At 44.2% G+C, this 23,950-nt stretch overlaps 1 protein-coding gene across 1 annotated transcript in view; it reads right to left on the bottom strand.

Moving 5' to 3' along the window:
- The window catches only part of LOC141114242 (beta-1,4 N-acetylgalactosaminyltransferase 2-like), a 242,612-nt gene that overhangs the window by 36,233 nt on the left and 182,429 nt on the right, over window positions 1-23,950 (bottom strand). The window contains exons 9-10 of the mRNA XM_073607819.1: window positions 5,170-5,392; window positions 3,815-4,025 (exon numbers count right to left, since the gene is read on the bottom strand). Coding sequence (XP_073463920.1) covers window positions 3,815-4,025; window positions 5,170-5,392 — 434 coding nt within the window. The remainder of the gene's footprint in view (window positions 1-3,814; window positions 4,026-5,169; window positions 5,393-23,950) is intronic.

Genomic DNA, 23,950 nt, shown 5'->3' with positions numbered 1-23,950 from the left:
CAGAAAATGGATAAGTGGAATACCGTGCCAATCCAATGAGTCAAAACAGCAGCCAACACTACAATACGACTAAAACTGTGCAAAATGGCTAAATGTTAAAAGTGTAGCGCTAAAGTGAAAACAAACTATGTGTAGGGGTTTAGGACAGAGGGAGGTCAATACACATTTGAAGAGGCAAATAACCCCATCTAATCCCAAACTAGAAAAATAAGTATACTAATTAGTGAAGTGAATATAGGTGTAAAATCCAATACCACAACCTCTATAAACAAGTAAAATGCTCTTACTTTTTAGGAAAGGCACAAACAGTCATGAAAATGAATATATAGTGAAATATATCAACAAATTGTTAACTCAAATGTCCACACTTTTTAGTAGTGAAAAAATATATAAATGGTGTCAAAAGTGTCCACAATGCTGGTGGGGGGGTATAACTCCCAGGTAAACCATAAAAACTAAATAAATTAGTCCATATAATGCATAGTGTAGTTGATCCAAATTGAATCCAAGGCAGGTAACGTCACAGTAAAAAATCCAAATCAGAGTAAGGGGTAGAATACTCTTACCGACTTCGGTGGACTCACAGGCCGTTGGCGGTGAGTCAAATAGGCTTGTACTGTCTTAAGATGGATGACAGTGTAAGGATGGTTTGTACATCGGAAGATTTCCTCCTCAGATGGGGGGCCAGGAACCTGCCCGGAAGGTCTGCACGATCACCGTCTTTGTCAGCATGCATGGACCATATATAAAGAAAAGACAAGGAGCCTCCACATGGTGTAGATCCAAAAATTATTTTTTCAAATGGCATTTATTAGATCACTCAAGATCATCAACCAATCCATAAAAGGCTAAAAGTAGTAGAATCGATTCAAATAATAAAAAATAGAAATAGAAACAATAAGCGTGGTGTGGGTGGCTGGGTACAGCAAGAAGACCCGACCGGTTTCGTCTAAAAAGACCCCAGCCGAAGTCTTTTTAGACGAAACCGGTCGGGTCTTCTTGCTGTACCCAGCCACCCACACCACGCTTATTGTTTCTATTTCTATTTTTTATTATTTAAATCGATTCTACTACTTTTAGCCTTTTATGGATTGGTTGATGATCTTGAGTGATCTAATAAATGCCATTTGAAAAAATAATTTTTGGATCTACACCATGTGGAGGCTCCTTGTCTTTTCTTTATATATGGTCCATGCATGCTGACAAAGACGGTGATTGTGCAGACCTTCCGGGCAGGTTCCTGGCCCCCCATCTGAGGAGGAAATCTTCCGATGTACAAACCATCCTTACACTGTCATCCATCTTAAGACAGTACAAGCCTATTTGACTCACCAACAACGGCCTGTGAGTCCACCGAAGTCGGTAAGAGTATTCTACCCCTTATGCCCCGTACACACGGTCGGATTTTCCGACGGAAAATGTGTGATAGGACCTTGTTGTCGGAAATTCCGACCGTGTGTAGGCTCCATCACACATTTTCCATCGGATTTTCCGACACACAAAGTTTGAGAGCAGGATATAAAATTTTCCGACAACAAAATCCGTTGTCGGAAATTCCGATCGTGTGTACACAAATCCGACGGACAAAGTGCCACGCATGCTCAGAATAAATAAAGAGATGAAAGCTATTGGCCACTGCCCCGTTTATAGTCCCGACGTACGTGTTTTACGTCACCGCGTTTAGAACGATCAGATTTTCCGACAACTTTGTGTGACCGTGTGTATGCAAGACAAGTTTGAGCCAACATCCGTCGGAAAAAATCCTAGGATTTTGTTGTCGGAATGTCCGAACAAAGTCCAACCGTGTGTACGGGGCATTACTCTGATTTGGATTTTTTACTGTGATGTTACCTGCCTTGGATACAATTTGGATCAACTACACTATGCATTATATGGACTAATTTATTTCGTTTTTATGGTTTACCTGGGAGTTATACCCCCCCACCAGCATTGTGGACACTTTTGACACCATTTATATATTTTTTCACTACTAAAAAGTGTGGACATTTGAGTTAACAATTTGTTGATATATTTCACTATATATTCATTTTCATGACTGTTTGTGCCTTTCCTAAAAAGTAAGAGCATTTTACTTGTTTATAGAGGTTGTGGTATTGGATTTTACACCTATATTCACTTCACTAATTAGTATACTTATGGTTCTACAAAGTATTGACTCAGGGGGGCTGAATACAAATGCACACCACATGTTGCACATATTTATTTGTAAAATATTTGAAACCCATTTAATCAATTTCCTTCCACTTCACAATTATATGCCACTTTGTGTTGGTCTATCACATAAAATCCCAATAAAATACATTTACGTTTTTAGTTGTAACATGATAAAATGTGGAAAATTTAAAGGGGTATGAATACTTTTTCAAGGCACTGCATTTAATTAAATTTTTTTTTACGCCTTTATATTTTTATTTTTATTATTTTTTTAACTTTATTGTTATATCAAGGGATGAACAACAACCCTTGTGATAGCATGGTCTGTGACAGGTCCCCATTACGGAGAGATCAAGGGTCTATTAGACCCTAGATCTCTTCTCTGCCCTCCAAAGCAGCTGATCAAACCAAGATTGGTTTGAACAGCTCCTTTACAAGCCAGTAACAGCTTGTAAATAAAATCCTTGTCATTTCTAGTTTCTGATGTCCCAGAAGAGGGGAAGAAACTTCTGTTCTTTCCATTCTTCACGGTGCATCTAATACGACCAGTATTCCACCGCCCGTAAAAGTAATAAGTGGGTTGTATAGCAACTTGAATCACTTTTATCTTGAGCAGAATCACCTGCTGTAAATAATGATTCTGATATCACTACACTTCCAGAGGATGTATATACACATACATCAGTTGGGAAGTGGTATTGAAACCAAAGTGCATTTTCAGAAGTGTAAATGTCTCTCTCTCTCAACAGGTCTCCTTTAAAGCTCAACTGAATGTTTTATTTTAACTATATTACAGGCGCATCTAAACAAAATATGGTCAAAGTCTTGCAGTACATTTTCTTTATAAAACAAGGCAGCTAAAACAAATAAAAAAGCCTCCCTGGCACCATGCTGAAGAGAAGGACTCTACAGTGTTCTCTCTGCAAAGGTCCGATACACTGCTAAGCAGGGGCGTAACTAGAAATAGCAGGGCCCCATAGCAAAATGTTGTATGGGGCCCCCCTGCAAACAGCCCCCCCCCCCACAGCTGCCCTAGTGTCAATGCAGCGTGACCTGTGCCACATACAGCATGACCTGTGCCCAATTCAGCGTGACCTGTGCCCAATACAGCTCGACCTGTGCCCAATACAGCCTGGTCTGCCTGTGCCCCATACAGCCCCACCTATGCAGAGGAAGAGGCAAGCCACCCGGATCAGCAGAGAGCGGGATTGCCCGCTGTAATAGCTTTCATTTGAATTTCCCGTCTTCCCGGTGCTCACTGTCACATAGCCCCACCTCTTGGCCCGACGCCTTTGATGACGTCACATGTCCCACATTGGATCGGCGTTCTGTCTATCAAAGGCACCGTACCAAAAGCTGGAGCTATGTGACATGAGCCCCGGGAACACTGGAAGTTCTAATGAAAGCTCTTACATCGGGCAATTCAGCTCTCTGCTGATACGGACAGCTCTTCCTTTCCTCTCTCTTCCCCTGGCTGGGAGACTGTGCCGGCGGTGCTCTTATCCTCACTGGGCCCCACTCGGCTGCGGGCCCCATAGCGCCCGCATGGGACGCTATGGTGGTAGTTACACCCCTGCTATCAGTAAAGTTTCTTATCTCCCTGCAGATTGGAGATCCAGTAAAGGAAAAAAAATCTTACTTCTTTATGAAACAGCTCAGGCGGCTCTTGAAATGAAGTAGTTCAAGTTTAGCTCTATGTTCCTCAAAAGAATTACTTTTCCGGAATGTTTTGTATTTACGGAACAGTTTAAGTTGTTTTTCATCTGTTGGTTTTATTTTTTTTGGGTGGTCAATAATGACGTGGTCACATGAGCCTACTCTCAGGCGTCCCAAACCATCAATGAAGAATTCTGCAATTTAAAAACACTATTACAAAAAAATCCTCTTTTTCAAGTACAAAAAAAGGCTCCTTTATGCCAATCTAAAAAAGTACCAAATACAGTTCATATGTGACAAGCAAACTTCTTAGGAAATTAGAAAAACCTCCTTCATCTTACCTTACTAAGTAAAATCCTCTTTTTCATTTGTGTCTCACACACTTTCCCTACCAGACACTGCAGCTCAAAGTGTAAGGGTTTCAACAGAAGAGGCAATGCTAGCAATCCAGAAAGTATTGGCAGGACTAAGTATGGCCAAAGGTTAATTGATAGGCTTGTTGATAGGCAGTGACAGCGCTGATAGCCATGCCCCCTGCAACATCATCTCATCCCATTGTAGTGCAAGCAGACATAGCCTACACAAGAGTGGCAAATCTGTGCCGGATTAAGGGGCAGTGCAGTGATGTTGCCACAACCATCATGGGAAGCTGCATTGGGTGGACTTCACTGGCCAGGAAGGATAGGCTTCATTTTAGCCAGAGCAGAACTGAAAGCTCTAGGCCTCCAGGGCTTAGGATCAAAGTGGCTGCATAGAGACAATGGCATGGACTTGAATAAAAAACACCATCATTTATATTATAGATTTGATGTTACTTTAGATACATTTTCACACCTCCAGGTTTAATTAAAAATTCCCATGATGATACTGTTATGCAGAAATAATGCCAAAAGGGGGTATTTCTGGTGGAATTGAATGGGGTACAAAGAAATACCCCATTGGCTACTCCTATATTTTCATACAAGACATGACAAGTCCATAAATAAGTGCATTGTCCCTTTTTATAGCACCCATTCTTTTTTATTACTAGCCCAAACCAACCATATTTTTTTCTTTTTATCTCTATAGTAACCAAAATCAGTGACTATGTTTGTCATGTCTACTGAATGCTAAAGATGGACCACCATGTCTTTACCACTGCATACCTTTTTATAATTTTTATAATTTCCTGTTACTAGAGTTTAAGATTTGGTTTTGCAGCAATGTTGGTTGCTTAAAATGGATTGCCACAGGCAACATACTGTATCTGCGGACCTCCAATGGAACATATTTTAAACCAAGACCTATACATTCATCACCTATACATATCATAAAGAAGGTGGAAAACACTATAAATACCTGTATGTGCCACTCGGTTCAGCTTTGGGTCAAATCCAACGCCGAGAACTCTCTCTGTATGGGCCAAGAAGAAGTTCACTACTCCCGAACATAGCACACAATTAGGAAAGCCTTCAATTTGATGGTATGCACCTTTTTCCCAATGTAGACAATCGCCTTCATCATCGCCTTCTTCCAAGAGGAGTGTAATACTGAAATGGTTACCTGCCACATTACCACCTACCTGCAACAAACACAAATTCACCATGTTAAATTACATTGAAGACTGTCATACAGTCCTGAACTTGAAGCGAACAAAAGGGATTTTCTAAGCAGAATTTTCTAAGCAGAATGTTGACTAACCCAGATGAGGAGGGTACTGCTAGGTACAGTACAGGGATCCTATACTAAAGATACCTTGGTAAGAACAGGTTACTCTAGTGAAAATATACTGCATCCAATCAACCATAAAGCAGACTCTTGCAAAATAACTAACTTGCAGAAAATATTTTGGATTGATTTACTAAAACTGGAGAGTGCAAAACCTGATGCAGAACCAATCAGCTTCCGGGTTTTTTTTTTGGTAAAGCTTAATTGAACAAGCTGAAGTAAGCAGCTGAATGGCTACTGTGCACAGCTGCACCAGATTAGGCTCCATTCATACCTGAGCGTATCGATTTACTGGCATTTTTCGGCGTTTTTGTAAGCTTTTTTGCAGCTTTTTACAAGCTTTTTAGAACCACTTGCCGACCGGCTCACGCCGATACACGTCGGCAGAATGGCACCGCTGCGCAAAACGCAAAATTACACACATAATTTCCATATACATACAAATAGGAATACATATTAAACGTTGGGGTCAATTCCTAAAACAGTGGTAACTGGTAATAACATGGTTAAAAACGGGTAACATGATAGAGTTAGAGTCCACCATATATCACAGTTGGGTACAAAAATGTTGCAAGGTAACATCTGCATGGCCTATGACCTTACTGGTCCCTGTCGCATGATGTGATGGTACGAATATATAAATAATAGAAACTGTTAGAGCTGTCGTATACTGGTTTATGGCAGTTGTTAGCTCGATGTATTTTAAGGCTTGGTGCCGCTCATCGGGAGCAAGCACGTGGTGTAATGTTCACCATTGTATTAATTTCAACCACGTGCTTCATTCAAAGTCCCACCCTCTTGCTCCTTATTTTAACAATATCATTGTCAGGGATGGAGGCACATGACCTTACCAGGCCATGGCCTCATTTAAAGTTCCAATATTTCCCCTCCCCCTTTTCCCCAATTTTTGCTTCAACAGTGATGGAAGCACGTGGATGCAATTAACTAGTTCTATCTATTAAACTTATTCTGCGTCTCAGTGGCCCATTGTTAACCTTCCCTGCTTTACCCCTATATATTTTGTATTAGCTATTATATTGTTCTCTATCCCCTTGGTGATCCACCTCTGCAATTATTAGGCATTATATTTTGTGGTTGTGCAGCTGGTGGCGTGTGTTGTGGCCTCTGTGCCGCCCAGGTTTAATCTTGTCTGGGAGCTGCAATGCACACTACGAGTATCCCTTCTTCCCTCTGCCCCTTGTAACGCTGGGGGAGAGGACGCCCAGTCACTACGCATCAACGTCACACACTGCGTGCCGGATGTGAGGCGTCCCTGCGGCGCTGCCGCCCCAGCTGGCATTTTCCATCCCCACGAGGGCTGAACAGGGCTGTGAGGGTGCCGGGCCTTAGCGCCTCCTCCCGTTTACGGCGCCCATGTGTGTGACGTTGGGGGCAGTCCGGTGGCGGCACGCCTTTATTTATGGATGGCTGCCCTGGTCGGGCCTGGACACACGGGGCTCCTGCACACACTAGTTCTTATGTTCCTCCTGGACCAGGGCTCTTTTCTCCCACTTCTCCAGCACCAGGTAATTTTTGTACAGTTTGCAGTCACTTTGTTTGGTTGTTGTTCATACTCACTCCTGTTTTCAGGCGTCTTGGTGGCAACCTTTCGCCATGGCTGTCCACCCTCACTCCTGTTCATTCACCCCCCACCAGTCTCCTTTCTTCCCCCTTCCCCTGTATACATTAGTCCCACCACATGACACAGACCTCGCTGTCATCACACCTCCTTTTACATCAATTTTGCACTACATTTATTTGGCCCAATCACCTCCTACTCTTATTGTCACATGTTCACCTTATGTATGTCCGGGTTGCCACCTGTGATGTGTATCGGCGTTGGACCAGCACCCCAGCTCCCGACACTGATGCCTTAGGGTGGTCCGTGGTCCTTGACATTACGCCTACAGCTACATATACAATTGTAAGTGATCTATTGGGGGGGGGTCTCCATCTTCATTCTCCTCCCCTCTATTGATACAAGATTATTTATCTAGTTGTACATCTCCCACTTGCAGATACACCATGTGCTTTCTCCTGTTGAGCGACACCAAGCCACGAAACGCGTCGAGCTAATAACTGCCGAATACCAGTATACTACAGTTCTAACAGTTTCTATTATTTATATATTTGTACCATCACATTATGCGACAGGGACCAGTAAGGTCATAGGCCATGCAGATGTTACCTTGCAACATTTTTGTACCCAACTGTGATATATGGTAGACTCTGTAACTCTATCATGTTATCCATTTTTAACCATGTTATTACCAGTTACCACTGTTTTAGGAATTGACCACAACGTTTAATGTGTATTCCTATTTGTATGTATATGGAAATTATGTGTGTAATTTTGTTATTTATGGAATATTAAATATCTTAATTCCCGCCATTGTTATTAATTTCAACCGCGTGCTTCATCCAAAGTCCCACCCTCTTGTTCCTAATTTTAACAGAAGCAGCAGAATGTATTTTGTGGTGTAATTTCACATCTACCTATGGCATGTTTGAGCAATATTTTATTTCAGTGACAACTTTGTGAAAAAAAAAAATAGATTTTGTAATTTTCCCGAAACTTGTGGCAAAATATAAAATATTCCATAGACTCAACATGCCTATCATCAAATAGCTTGAAGTGTCTACTTTCCAAAATAGGGTCATCTGGGGGGGGTTTGTGCTATCTTGACATTTCATGGCCTCCGAAACTGTGATAGGTAGTGAGGACTGGAGTGAAATCACCATTTTACGCCCTTAGAAAACCGGAAGGTGGTGATTGATTTTCGGGGTCCTGTACGCGGCTAGGCTCCCAAAAAGTCTCACACATGAGGTATCCCCTAGTTTGTAGACGCTATAACCTTTGCGCAAACCAATAAATATACGCTTATTGAATTTTTTTTTACCTGAGACATGTGGCTGAATACATTTTGGCCTAAATATATGACTAAAATTGAGATTATTGTGTTTTTTTTTATAACAAATGTAGAAAATATAATTTTTTTCGAAATTTTCAGTCTTTTTTCATTTATATCGCTAAAAACCGCACAGGTGATCAAATACCACCAAAAGAAAGCTCTATTAGTGGTAAAAAAAAAGGACGCAAATTTTGTTTAGGTACAGCATTGCATGACCGCGCAATTACCAGTTAAAGCAGCGCAGTGCCAAATTGTAAAAAGTGCTCTGGTCAAGAAGGGGGTAAAATCTTCCGGGGCTGAAGTGGTTAATGAAATGTATTACAAGCGTTTTACAGCTTCAGGCATTTTTGTTTAGCCAATAGAAAGCACTAGGTGGAGGAGAGGGAGAGGAAATTAGGTGTGGAGAGCTGCTATTTGAGCGTTTTTACAAGCGTTTTTTTGCTCAAGTCCGGCATTTCTATTGAAGTCTAAGTGGCCAAAAACGCTTGTAATCTGCCAGAAAGAAACTCATGTACTATTTTGAGCTTTAGGCATCTTGCTTCAGGTGACAGAATGCTCATATGTAAACAGGGGCCATTAAAATGAATGGAATTTTGTTCGTTGGGCGTTTTGGAGCTTCAGAGCTGAGCGTTTTACAAGCTGAAAATCGCTCAGGTGTGAATAGGGCCTTAGTAAATCAACCCCAATGTCTAAGATCTATTGATGTGACACAATAGGTTTACTAGTGGCTGTATCAGAACATCTTAACTTATTAACCACTTCAGCCCCGGAAGGATTTACCCCCTTCCTGACCAGAGCACTTTTTACAATTTGGCACTGCGTTGCATTAACTGCTAATTGCGCGGTCAGCTTTCTTTTGATGGTATTTGATCACCTCTGGGGTTTTTATTTTTTGCGCTATAAACGGTAAAAGACAGAAAATTTTGAAAAAAAATGATATTTTCTACTTTTTGTTATAAAAAAAATCCAATAAACTCAATTTTAGTCATACATTTAGGCCAAAATGTATTCGGCCACATGTCCTTGGTAAAAAAAATGTCAATAAGCGTATATTTATTGGTTTGCGCAAAAGTTATAGTGTCTACAAACTAGGGTACATTTTCTGTAATTTACACACCTTAAAGTTTTGATTTCACTCCTCACTACCTATCACAGTTTTGAAGGCCATAAAATGCCCAGATGGCACAACCCCCCCCCCCCCAAATGACCCCATTTTGGAAAGTAGACATCCCAAGCTATTTTCTGAGAGGCATGTTGAGTCCATGGAATATTTTATATTTTGACACAAGTTGCGGGAAAGTGACAAACTTTTTTTTTTTTTTGCACAAAGTTGTCACTAAATGATATATTGCTCAAACATGCCGTGGACATATGTGGAATTACACCCCAAAATACATTCTGCTGCTTCTCCTGAGTATGGGGATACCACATATGTGGGACTTTTTGGGAGCCTAGCTGCATACGGGGTCCCAAAAACCAATCACCGCCTTCAGGATTTCTAAGGGCGTAAATTTTTGATTCACTCCTCACTACCTATCACAGTTTAGAAGGCCATGAAATGCCAAGATAGCACAACCCCCCCCCCCCCCCCAAAATCACCCCATTTTGGAAAGTAGACACCCCAAGCTATTTGCTGAGAGGCATGGTGAGTATTTTGCAGCTCTCATTTGTTTCTGAAAATGAAGAAAGACAAGAAAAAATATTTTTTTTTCTTTTTTCAACTTTTCAATTTTCAAAACTTTGTGACAAAAAGCGAGGTCTGCAAAATACTCACTATACCTCTCAGCAAATAGCTTGGGGTGTCTACTTTACAAAATAGGGTCATTTGGGGGGGTTTTGTGCCACCTGGGCATTCCATGGCCTCCGAAACTGTGATAGACAGTGAAGAGTGAAATCAAAAATTTACACCCTTAGAAAGCCTGAAGGCGGTGCTTGGATTTCGGGGTCCCGTACGCGGCTAGGCTCCCAAAAAGTCTCACACATGTGGTATCCCCATACTCAGGAGAAGCAACAGAATGTATTTTGGGGTGTAATTTCACATATTCCCATGGCATGTTTGAGCAATATATCATTTAGTGACAACTTTGTGCAAAAAAAAAAAAAAAATAGGATTTTTTAAAACAGCTTACCTGTAAAATCCTTTTCTTTCGAAGGACATCACGGGACACAGAGCCACAATAATTACTGATGGGTTATATAGGTATCACTGGTGATTGGACACTGGCACACCCTATCAGGAAGTTCAACCCCCTATATAATCCCTCCCCCTTGCAGGGATACCTCAGTTTTGTAGCCAAGCAATATAGTGTATTAGAAGAGGGGTGGGACCTCTGTGTCCCGTGATGTCCTTCGAAAGAAAAGGATTTTACAGGTAAGCTGTTTTAAAAAATCCTATTTTCTTTCTCGAACATCACGGGACACAGAGCCACAATAATTACTGATGGGATGTCCCAGAGCAATGCTACCTGTGGGGGGGGAACCACGACCAAGTAGGGTGCAATCAGACCTGAGGACCCTGTACCGCTGCCTGCAGCACACTATGCCCAAAGGCGATATCCTCATGCCTTCTCACATCCACCTGATAGAATCTGGTGAATGTATGAACTGAAGACCAGGTTGCGGCCTTGCAGATTTGAGCCATAGAGGCCCGGTGATGCACTGCCCAAGAAGCACCAATAGCCCTTGTGGAATGTGCCCTGATCTGAAACGGAGTAATCTTCTGTTTCAAACCGTAAGCTTGAATGATCAACTGTCGAATCCATTTAGAAATGGTAGCTTTTGACGCTGCCTGTCCTCTATTGGGACCCTCTGGCAGCACAAACAAAACATCCGTCTTGCGGATCTGAGTAGTTGCCCCTAGATAGGCCTTAACTGCTCTTACTACATCCAACGAATGTAGAGATCTCTCTTCCGGAGAACAGGGATCTGGAAAAAAGGAAGGTAGAACAATGTCTTGGTTTAAATGAAAATCAGAAACCACCTTCGGTAAAAAACTAGGATGAGGGCGTAGTACCACTCTATCCTTGTGTATAATCAAATAAGGCTCCTTACAGGAAAGAGCTGCTAATTCTGATACTCTTCTAGCAGAAGAGATGGCCACCAGAAAAATTAATTTCCTTGTCAACAAGACCAAAGGAATCTGACTTATTGGTTCAAAAGGCTGTTTCTGTAACACAGCCAGGACCAAATTCAAGTCCCAGGGGTTTAGGGGCGCTTTAACCGGAGGATTAAGACGCATCACCCCCTGCATAAAGTTTCGGACCAAAGAATGCGAAGCAAGTGGCCGCTGAAATAATACTGATAAAGCAGAGACCTGGCCCTTGATGGTACTCAAGGCCAGCTTCATCTCTAATCCCATCTGTAGAAAATCAAGGATTCTACCTATGACATATTTCCTGGGATGCCAACCTCTGGATTCACACCAGGTTATATAAGCTTTCCAGACTCTATGATAAATCATCCTGGAAGCTGGCTTCCTTGCATTAATCAAGGTAGATATGACAGGACCTGAGAGCCCACGACTCTTCAGAACGTGGGTCTCAATAGCCAAACCGTCAAATTTATCGTTTGTAAGGCAGGATGGAACACTGGACCTTGAGATAACAGGTCTGGGCGTTCCGGTAGTGTCCACGGGGAACCTACCGTCATCCTTACTATTTCTGCATACCAAGTCCTTCTGGGCCAAGCGGGGGCCACCAGAAGTACCGACTTCCTTTCCTGCCTGATCCTGCGAAGGAGTCGTGGTAGTAGCAGAATAGGCGGGAATGCGTAAATCAGTGAGAACCGATGCCACGGAATCACCAACGCATCCGTCCCGCATGCAAGAGGATCTTTTGTCCTTGCCACAAATCTGTCTATCTTTTTGTTGAATCGGGATGCAAAGAGATCTACATCTGGAACCCCCCATCTTTGGCATATGGCCCAAAAGACGTCGGGATGCAGAGACCATTCCCCTGGAAGTAACTGCTGGCGACTTAGATAGTCCGCCTGCCAATTCTCTATTCCCGGGATGAAAACTGCCGATATGCATGGCACATGCATCTCTGCCCAGACTAAGATCTGGTTCACCTCTTTTTGAGCAGCTCGGCTCCGGGTGCCTCCCTGATGATTGACATAAGCCACTGCTGTGGCATTGTCGGACTGGATCCTGACCGGACAACCCTGTAGCCTGATAGTCCAGGCTTTTAGAGCTAGATGTATCGCCCGGATCTCCAGAATGTTGATGGGTAAGGTCCTCTCTGTCTTGGACCATACTCCTTGGACCGCAGCCTGTTCCAGAACTGCTCCCCAACCTGACAGACTGGCATCTGTTGTTACCACCGTCCAGGTAACCGGTAGAAAGGATTTCCCCTTCTGCAGGTTTTCGGGTATGAGCCACCAATTGAGGCTCTGACGCACCGCATGCGACAGGTGCATCGGAAAGTCTAATGCCTGAACCTTCTTGTTCCAGGTCGACAGAATACTGTGTTGCAGCATTCTTGAGTGAAACAGAGGGAACTGCTTCGAATGAAGACACCATCTTCCCTAGTAGCCTCATACAAAGGCGGACTGAGGGACCCTTCTTGGTCCTTACTGTCAGAATCAGCTCTCTCAAAGCAGTGATCTTTGCCTGGGTAGAAATATTTTCTCCTGGCTTGTATGTATAATCAGACCTTAATATTCCAGTCTTCTTACTGGTTTTAGGAAAGACTTTTCTAAGTTGAGGATCCAACCCAGGTGTTCTAGATACCTGACCGTGGTCCTCAAGTTTCCATTCAAAGAGGCTACCGACCGGTCTATCAAGAGCAGGTCGTCTAGGTATGCTATGACAGCTATACCCTGAGCCCTTAATCTGGCCAGAGGAGGAGCCAAGATCTTTGTGAACACTCGAGCTGCAGTGGCTATCCCAAAGGGCAGAGCCATAAACTGGAAATGGCGCCCTCCTACCTCGAAGCGCAGAAACTTCTGATGAGCAGGAAAAATGGGCACATGCAGATATGCATCTCTGATGTCTATTGATGCCAGAAATTCTCCTCCCTGCAGGGTGGGAACTACTGTTCGAATTGATTCCATGCGGAAGGATTGAATCCTTAGGAATCGGTTCAGATCCCTTAAGTCCAAAATGGGCCTGACATCCCCATTTGGCTTTTGGACCGTAAAAAGGTTGGAATAGAAGCCCAATCCCTGGTCCTTTGCGGGAACTATCATAATGACCTCCTGCGACAAAAGTCGCTCTAACGCTAGAAGGAGCGACTGCTTCTTCTCTGGGTCTCTGGGAACATTTGATCTGAGGAACCGAGGAGAAGGGAATTCCTGAAACTCCAGCTTGTACCCTAAGGTTACCGTGGAGACTACCCATCTGTCCTGGAAGTCCTCCTGCCAGAGCTCTGAGAATTGTCGCAGTCTTCCCCCCACTCGAGTGAGCGGGGGCGCCCCCTCATGCAGAGGTCTTAGTGTTTTGCCTAGTAGGCTTCTTTCCCCAGGACTTCTTTTGTCCCTGGGGTTGACTCTTGTCTCTGGACCCCGATGGAGGCGGCCGTCGAGACTGCCTGGAGGCTGAAGCCCCCGGCGCTGGGGAAAGAGTCCGTTTGAAAGAGGGACGCTTACTCTTCTTCTTGACAGGTAAGAGAGTGCTTTTCCCACAAGAGATTCTCTTGATATAGTTATCCAAGTCCTCTCCAAACAACCTTGCACCACGAAATGGAAACCCAGCCAGTAGCTTCTTACATGGTGCTTCGGCTGACCAATTTTTCAACCATAGGATTCTACGTATATGCACCAACCCCAGTGAAAGACGGGAGGTTTGCACGATAGAATCTCTAATGGCATCAACCACAAAGCATAAGGCCGCTGGAAGGTTAGCAAACCCCTGGGCCTGCTGTTCAGGTAATACTTTGATGACCTGCTTAACATGGTCTCTTAAGTATTGACAGACTCCAATCGCTGCTATTGCAGGTTGGGCCACTGATCCTGCTAAGGAGAAAACATCCTTCAATAGGGATTCCATCCTTTTATCTACAGGATCCCTGAGCATCTGAGCATTGTCTACAGGACAAGTCAGGCTATTATTTATTGAGGAAATGGCGGCATCAATAGCCGGAATTCCCCACATTTTAATAAACTTTTCTTCCATCGGATAAAGTGTTGAAAACTTTCTCGGCGGAAAAAAACGTTTGTCTGGGTGATCCCACTCAGAATAAATAAGCTTTTCAAGTAAAGTATGAACAGGAAAAGCATGTGCTGCTTGGAAAGGTTTCAGTGACCCCAAAGCAGAAGAGGATTCTTTAGCAGTTTCAGGTATGGGCAACTTAAATGTGGAGCGGACCAATCCAGTGAGGATCTGCACTAAGACTTTCTCCTCTTGGGAAGTCGCAGAGGGTCCCTCTCCACCTGAATCCTCCGAAGAGGAATCATCCATCCCATCCCGATCCTCTGAAAGGGATTCATCTCCTTTATCCCAGAGCTCCTCTGTCTGAGGGTCTTGGGGAACAGAGGAAAGCCTAGTGCGTTTTCTTCCACTGAGTGAAGACGTAATCACGGCCATTAATCTTTCCTCTAGACCATTAATGGTTGAGGAAAAAACCTCTTGTGTAATATATACAGGGGCTGAAGTGCCAGAAGCAGGTGTAGCCCCTGACCCCGATGGCTCTCCCTGGCTAGCCGTCCCTGGCCCATCTTTAGGGGGGAAGGATGCTGCCGACAGGGGGCCCTCAGAACCTGAACGAGATCCCCTAGTGTCTCTGGTTCCTGGGGTGCTTGAACCTCTTCTACCCATAGTGCAAAGCAACAAGGTGTGAGGTATACAAATGAACACTGTCCGCTGAGCGATGTAGTCTGGCTAAAAGCCTTGCTACCCAATGCTCAGTCTGGTGTTACTTCAGTAAATGCTGCCTAGGAGAATGCCTGTGTTCCACCTTACATGCGACCGTCAGCTCTGTGTCTCTCAGAAGGCTGAGTGCACCTGTACAGAGTGCCTTTAATAGCCTGCAGCTGGCCTGAGTGGGAGTCTAAACACTCTGTGCTGACATCCCGCCCCCTCCTCTACCGCCCCCCCCCCTCGAGTTTTGAAAAAAACTAGCGCTTCCCGCACTGCCGACTCTCCTGTCATGCTCTGGAGAAAAGGCTGGGGATGGGGGGGGGGAAGGAGGGAGACTGGTAACAAGATTTGCCTGAACGGCTATCTTCAGAGATGGTGGCCATTAGGCCACAGAGCCCGGGTGGTATAACCACTTTCTAGACCCCTGTGGCCCCTCTCTAGCCTGGGGGGGAACATTCAAACATGAGAAATCCCCCCATCCACCTTACCTGCTTGCAGCCTGCTTGATACGCTGGGACATACACAGCGATTACAACACCTGAGACAGACAATCAGCATGTGTAGGTTTGTGCTCTTGGCAGCCCCCGGTGGTCACAATAGGCATAGCATGCATTTACCTTAAAGGAGAAAAGCCACTAGAACTCAAAAATTCTGTGGAATCTCCTCTTACCTTATCCAGCCGCAGGGTGCTGTTTACACAGACCCAATCTTCACCTCTCACGGTGGGCTCCGTTTGAAAAAACCGTCAGAGACTGGGGCCCCCATCAGTAGGGGGATCCAACAGTTCTGGGACCGTAAAGCACCTCGCCAGAAATTAGGAAGTTTAAAGCCATTTTCTGATCTGCGGGGTCCAGCTCTCTAAAAAGAGAAGCATTACGGGTAAAACCTCGTTTCTTCGGACACGAGGCCCGGGTACCATTCAATTCGGCCATGAAAAGACACTTTGAATGGATCCGGTTCGCCTGGCTTGCCCCAGTACAGGATCTTAGGATATTCCCTTTGGAGCTCAGCACAGGACATCTTTACACGTCCATCACCTAAGACACTGGCGTAAAAACTGAGGTATCCCTGCAAGGGGGAGGGATTATATAGGGGGTTGAACTTCCTGATAGGGTGTGCCAGTGTCCAATCACCAGTGATACCTATATAACCCATCAGTAATTATTGTGGCTCTGTGTCCCGTGATGTTCGAGAAAGAAAATTAGTTTTTTTCCCGCAACTTGTGTCACAATATAAAATATTCCATGGACTCTACATGCCTCTCAGCAAATAGCTTGGGGTGTCTACTTTCTAAAATGGGGTCATTTGGGGGGGTTTTGAACTATCCTGGCATTTTATGCACAACATTTAGAAGCTTATGTCACACATCACCCACTCTTCTAACCACTTGAAGACAAAGCCCTTTCTGACACTTTTTGTTTACATGAAAAAATAATTTTTTTTTGCAAGAAAATTACTTTGAACGCCCAAACATTATATATTTTTTTAAAGCAAATGCCCTACAGATTAAAATGGTGGGTGTTTAATTTTTTTTTTTCCACACAGTATTTGCGCATTATTTCAAACGCATTTTTTAGGGAAAAAACACACTTTTTTAAATTTTAATGCACTAAAACACGCTATATTGCCCAAATGTTTGATGAAATAAAAAAGATGATCTTAGGCCGAGTACATGGATACCAAACATGACATGCTTTAAAATTGCGCACAAACGTGCAGTGGCGACAAACTAAATACATTGTTCAAAGCCTTTAAAAGCCTTTACAGGTTACCACTTTAGATTTACAGAGGAGGTCTACTGCTAAAATTACTGCCCTCGATCTGACCTTCGCGGTGATACCTCACATGCATTGTGCAATTGCTGTTTACATTTGACGCCAGACCGACTCTTGCGTTCGCCTTTGCGCGAGAGCAGGGGGGGACAGGGGTGCTTTTTTTTTTTTTCTTTATTATTTTTTTGCTTTTTTATCTTATTTTTAAACTGTTCCTTTCATTTTTTTTTTTAAATCATTTTTATTGTTATCTCAGGGAATGTAAATATCCCCTATGATAGCAATAGGTAGGTACTCTTTTTTGAAAAAACTGGGGTCTATTAGACCCTAGATCTCTCCTCTGCCCTCAAAGCATCTGACCACACCAAGATCGGTGTGATAAAATGCTTTCCCAATGGCGCTGTTTACATACGGCGAAATCTAAGTCATGAAATGCTCGTAGCTTCCGGTTTCTTAGGCCATAGAGATGTTTGGAGCCACTCTGGTCTCTGATCAGCTCTATGGTCAGCTGGCTGAATCACCGGCTGCATTCTCAGGTTCCCTGTTGGGACAGGAGAGCCAGAGAAAAACATGGAAGACAGTGGGGGGATTCCCTCCCACTACTTGTAAAAGCAGTCTAGAAGCTAATTAGCTGCTAGGATTGCTTTTACATGAAAGCCGACAGTTGGCTGAAAAGAATGATACCAAGATGATACCTAAACCTGCAGGCATCATTCTGGTATAACCACTCAAAGTCCAGCAACATACCAGTACATTGCTGGTCCTTGTTGGGCATATGTTGTAAACTTTTTTTTCATGCAGCCTGTGGGCTGAACGAAAAAGAGAGATTGATCGGTGGGTATGCCCACCATTAGAATACCTCCCTTCTTCACCCACTTCTAATGATGGGCATACATGCACCGTATATGTATGCCGAAGCATGGGGGGCATCCTCCCGCAAAAGTTAGGAGCAAATTGCTCCTCCGCCCTCTGCTGCCCCCACGCTTCGGCATATATGCTGAAGTATGTAACTGTGGTGGTGAAATCACCTCCGACAGCGCTGGAGTCACGGCTTTATGTATCGTGGGAGCAAACGCTGTTGCTGTCAAGGTAAATAAATCCGCGCTGCAACTAAATGGCGTACCTGCTAAGCAAATGATGGTTAACAATAAAACAAAGTAACATTACAGTATAACAGTAAGACTTACCATACCTGCAAAGCAAATACAAAAAAAACATAGTAAAAAATAAAACATTTAACGCAACCTGTGCCTAGAATATATATATGCCGAAGCATGGGGGCATCCTCCCGCAAAAGGTAGGAGCAAATCGCTCCTCCACCCACTGCTGCCCCCACGCTTCGGCATATATGCTGAAGTATGTAACTGTCGTGGTGAAATCACCTCCGACAGCGCTGGAGTCACGGCTTTATGTATCATGGGAGCAAACGCTGTTGCTGTCAAGATAAATAAATCCGCTCTGCAGCTGAATGGCGTACCTGAAAACAAAAAATGGTTACCAATAAAACACAGTAAACAGTAAAGTATAAAAAAATTGCATATCTGAAAAGCAAACATGGTAAAACATAATAACAATAAAACATTGCAGAATAGAATACAGTAAAAAAGAGCAGAACAATAGAGAGAGAATAGAGAGAGAGAGAGAGAACAATAAAACGACAACTATTTTTGTTTTTTTTTATTTTATTTTTTTTTGTGTTTTTATTTTTTTTTTTTTTTTACACTTTTTTTAGTAACTTTAACTTTTGTAACTGGTACCAGGTTTGGGTCTCTCAAAATGCAATGGCATCTTGGAAGACCCTGTGAAAGTGTGTCCTAGTCTGTGCAATGCTGTACCCTACGCTAAAACTCAAAAAGTGTATGGTAGCGTTCAAAACATTCACCAATGCAAAGACCAGGATTGTCAGGACAGGAGGGACAATAATACCGAGTGTCACGCCTATATCCGCGCTTGCTGCAGACACGACATCTTCTTTGGGGGGCTCATTGGGTAGGGGTACTCTGGAGGACGTAAGGAAAATGCCTCTCATGCAGCCGGCTTACTGCATTTGGTTGGGGAAGGTGAGGTGGAGCACCGTCTGGAAACAGAAGGGCTCTGATGATCTCTTCCTGGAATTTAAGGAAGGATCCAGTCCGTCCTGAAGCTCTGTATAGCACATGAGCGTTCAGCAAAGCCATTTGAAATAAATAAACAGACACTTTCTTGTACCAGCGTCTGGCCTTACGGGCAACTAGGTACGGCGCCAACAACTGGTCGTTGAGGTCCACCCCTCCCATATTTTGGTTATATTCGTGGACACAGAGGGGTTTCTCCAACACCAGTCGCCGTAGTAATTTGGACTGGCGTGTCTGCATGAAGGGAGGTAAGAACGAAAACATTCTTATTATCCCTCCACTTCATAGTGAGCAAGTTATTACACTGCAAGCAGGCTCTCTCCCCCAGCCTAAGATGGGAATCTACAAGCCGCTGGGGAAAGCCCCGGCGATTAGGTGGCACGGTGCCACATGCTCCAATCTGTTGATCAAAAAGGTGACTAAAAAGTGGCACGCTCGTGTAATAATTGTCCACGTACAAGTGGTACCCCTTTCGGAATAAGGGTGACACCAAGTCCCACACAATCTTGCCAGAGCTTCCTATGTAGTCAGGGCAGTTTGTCGGCTCTACGTGACTATCTTTGCCCTCGTAAACCATAAAACTACATGTATAGCCTATGGCCCTGTCACAGAGCTTATACATCTTGACCCCGTATCTGGCACGCTTGCTGGGAAGTTACTGTTTGAATGACAAGCAGCCAGAAAATTTAATCAGGGACTCATCAACGCAGACAACTTGATGGGGAGTAAACAAGTCTGCAAAACGCTGGTTGAAGTGGTTTACGAGGGGCCGAATTTTGTAGAGCCGATCGTATTCAGGGTCTCCACGAGGACGACAGAGTTCATTGTTGTTGAAGTGCATGAACCGCAAAATCTGCTCGTATCGTGCCCTGGTCATGGAGGCAGAGAACAAAGGCATATGGTGAATTGGGTCAGTGGACCAATATGACCGCAACTCACTCTTTTTGTTTATGCCCATGTTGAGGGAAAGGCCCAGAAAGATCTTAAATTCGGAGACCGTAATTGGTCTCCAATCTCTGGCAAGGGAGGACTGGGGATTAGTGGCGATGTGTTGACCAGCGTATAAATTGCTTTGGTCCACAATAGATCTATAGAGATCTTCGGTGAAAAACAGCGAATAAAAATCCAGTGGCGTAAAATCAACTGTTTCCACCTGAATTCCGGGTTGGCCAGTGAATGGGGGAAGTACGGGTGCTGCAGAAGTGGTTCCCAATTCGGATTGACGAATGCAGCAGGAAGGGCACTATGGGCACGACGGGCCTGTGTTCGTCTTCTTGGTGGCAGCGGGACACTACTAGTGCTTGCCACCTCGCCAGCTTGAACTGCACTTATGGGACTCGCCACGTCACCACGTGATACTGCAGTGCTGGATGTACGACCAGGGTGTACTAGGCCGCTGGTGCTTCACTATCTGTCATGCTCAGAAACGTGTAGGCCTCTTCACTAGTGCACCTTCGATTTGCCATTTTGGGCTCTAAATTTAGGGGTACACTAATGAGACTCACAGGCAAAAAAGCTCCTGACTGTTAGCGACTGATTCAAAACGCTACCAAAAAACTGTTAGCGATCGCAGGGATCAGGCCTGACTCTGCGAACGCTGCAGTTATATGTGTTTAGTGTTTTGTAAGTGTCAGTGATCGATCGATACTGCACTTGGGTGGGCTGGGCAGGGCTGGGCTGAGGGGCAAAACGCAGGTGCTAGCAGGTATCTGGGCTGATCCCGCTAACACTGTGTTTATGGGAACCCTAAACTGCTGGGGACGCTAGTATAGATCTGATCGGATCAGATATTGATCCGTTCAGATACTATAGCACTAAGGGAGGTGTATGCTGCGTGCGTGGGTGTTAGCGGTACTGGCGCTAACCTGACGCTGCCTGGGGAGACGCAGACCTTATCTGACCCTAAAAACGTAACTTATATCACCGCCGGGCAATTAGGGGGTTAAACCTTTATTAGATAATAAACGGCGGGTGCCCTAAAACTATAATAAACAAACTAACTAACCAGCGTCACCCGTAACAGTTATACGGTGAACACTGGTGAAAGGGTTAACTAGGGGGTAATCAGGGGGTTAAAACCTTTAGTAGGTAGTATATGGGGGTCCCTGTCACTATAAAACACTGACGGCGAACCTATATACTTACCTCCCTAACTGCCCTAACACTTATAACTGTCACAAACTGACACCAATGCAAAAAAAAAAACTGCTATTGGTGTCACTGTGACAGGGGGTACAGGGGGGTGATCGTGGGGTGATGGGGGGTGAAAAGTGTGCCTAGTGTGTTCTACTGAAAGTGTAGTGTTGGTGCAATTCACATTGATGTCTTCTCTCCTCGGCGCCGGAACGAAAAGACCGGCTCGAGGAGAGATGACATCACTTCCTCTGCCTCTGTTTACATTACAGAGGAATGATCTCATTGGCTGGGAGCGATCGCGAGGGGGTGGCCACGAATGGATGGCCTCCCCCTCACCTCTGATCACCGGAGGAGAAATGCCGACCGCCTCGGGCACCGGGGGGGGGGGTCCGATTGGACCCCCTGCCTGTGGGAGGCAGATCACGTACAAGTACGTGATTCTGCCTGCCTGTGCCATTCTGCCGACGTATATAGTCGTGAGGCGGTCGGCAAGTGGTTAATGAGTCGAGGAAAGCATATTTTTTAGCACAGCAGCAGGCTGTGCTGTGAAAATCCTAACACTAAAGCCTAGTACAGTACACACAATCCGAAAATCATATGAAAAACACCACTTTCAAAGCAATTGTACAATAATCTGATTGTTAGTTCACAGCTTTCGAGAGTTGATCACAACAGTTCATCCGAAATTATCCGAAAGGAGAAACACAAAAATATTTGCCCTATGATACCAGATCGTATGATTTTTGTTTAATCAGTACAGTTTTCATCCAGAAGAGCATGCTTGGAAACAAGAGAATACATTACAGTACAATACAACACATTACATCACTTCCAAAGTTGTATTCTGTTGTACAAGAATTTTGGTAAATTTAGTAACTTCTTCATTTTCCATATGAGACTAGCATGCAAAAAAATCAAATGATCATTCGTCCAATATTCTCATCATTTGTACGAGGCTAAAATAAATGCATTTCCCGTAGCCTCCCTGGCGGTTTTCCCGAGTGTGGCTCGGGGTTAAAATTCAGTACCATTAGCGGTAACCCCGAGCCACACTTGGGATCGCATTGCAGGATCTTACTTACCTTGTCCCCGGGATCCTGCGATGTCACCCGCAGTGTCCGAGGGCTCCGTCCTCCTCCGAAGCCTCTCCGTGCCAGGCTCCGTTCCCTGCGAGCGGCGCGACGCACAGGGGCGGAGCCTGGCGGCAAATTCAAAAAAAAGTAAAAATCATAACACATACAGTACTGTAATCTTACAGATTACAGTACTGTATGAAATGATTTCACATCCCTTTTGTCCCCAGTGCTTTGTCCCATGCCCTGCATGCAGTTTTACATTATATACACTGTTCTTTCTGCCTGGAAACTGGAGATTGTCCATAGCAACCAAAAAGTGTCCCTTTACGTCAAAAGTGGCTTTAGACCAGCTAGAAAACAGCAATAGTAAATTAGAACACTTGCAGAATTGAGCGATAGTGAATTGTGGGGAAATTTATTTTATTACTATTTTTTTTTTATTATTTGAATTATTTATTTTTATTTATTATATTATAATTTATGTTTTTGTGTTTCAAACTTTATCATACCCGGGATATCTACTAGACTCTGGTTTGGACAGATTTAAGTGTGTTATTGTTAAGATTTACAGACCTACAATATAAAACGCCAAATTTCCATGCAAAATAATGGTACCGCTTTCAGCACCTAAAATCCGAAATAATCATACCGCCAGGGAGGTTAAAACAAACAATGTCGGGCCCCTAAAATGAATAATTGCCCCATGGCCATGCTTCTGAACCCCCTGGATAGTAACATGAAAAAATCATTTTCATCTGTTATTAAAGTGCAGTTCCACCCAAAAGTGGAAGCGCCGTTTATCTGCTTCCTCCCCCCCTCCGGGGCCACATTTGGCACCTTTTGGGGGGGTAGGGGGGAAACAGGTGCCAAATGTGGCCCCGGAGGGGGGAGGAAGCAGATAAACGGCGCTTCCACTTTTGGATGTTACTCCACTTTAATTACAGATGAAAATGACTTTTTTCATGCTATTATCCAGGGGGTTCAGAAGAATGGCCATTTTAGGGGCCCAACATGTTTTTTGACAGGTACCCATCCCCACTTCCGGGAGACCTGGCTGTGGCGAGAAGCAGCGAAGTACCCCGGAAGCCCCCCCTCCTTCCCCCACTGTCGGGCCTTTCACAAAGCGCAGCACGTTTCACGCATGTGCACTAGGGAACGGGAAGGGAACCACAAGGCTTCACAGACAGTTTCCCTTACAGGCATTGGCAGAGGCAGCACCCGAGAGTTGATAGAAACATCAGGCTGGGATGCCGATATCTCTGGATTCCAAGACAGGTAAGTGTCCTAATTTTAAAAGTTAGCAGCTACAGTATTTGTAGATTTTGACTTTATATTTTTTCGTGACGGGGATGGACCTCCTCTTTAATTATCCTAGTGCTTTATGCAGTTGTGTCTGTATCTAAAATTAGTATGTTGTATTGCTAGGCAGTAACTAGCTTGAGCTAAGGTTTACCTTTTCTGGACCCTGTGTGTTTTCCCTAAAGCTGCTGGGTTGATTGCTTCAGCCTGTTGCTGGAAGGACATCCAACAAAGAAAGCGACCCTCACTGAGATTCCCAAGAAGGAGGTGAGATTTTGGTGCACAGGCTCAGAGTTTTCGCTCAAAC

Source organism: Aquarana catesbeiana, linkage group LG12 (genome assembly GCF_042186555.1).
Source record: "Aquarana catesbeiana isolate 2022-GZ linkage group LG12, ASM4218655v1, whole genome shotgun sequence".
Taxonomy (NCBI): Eukaryota; Metazoa; Chordata; class Amphibia; order Anura; family Ranidae; genus Aquarana; species Aquarana catesbeiana.
This window is presented reverse-complemented; position numbering and strand designations above follow the sequence as displayed.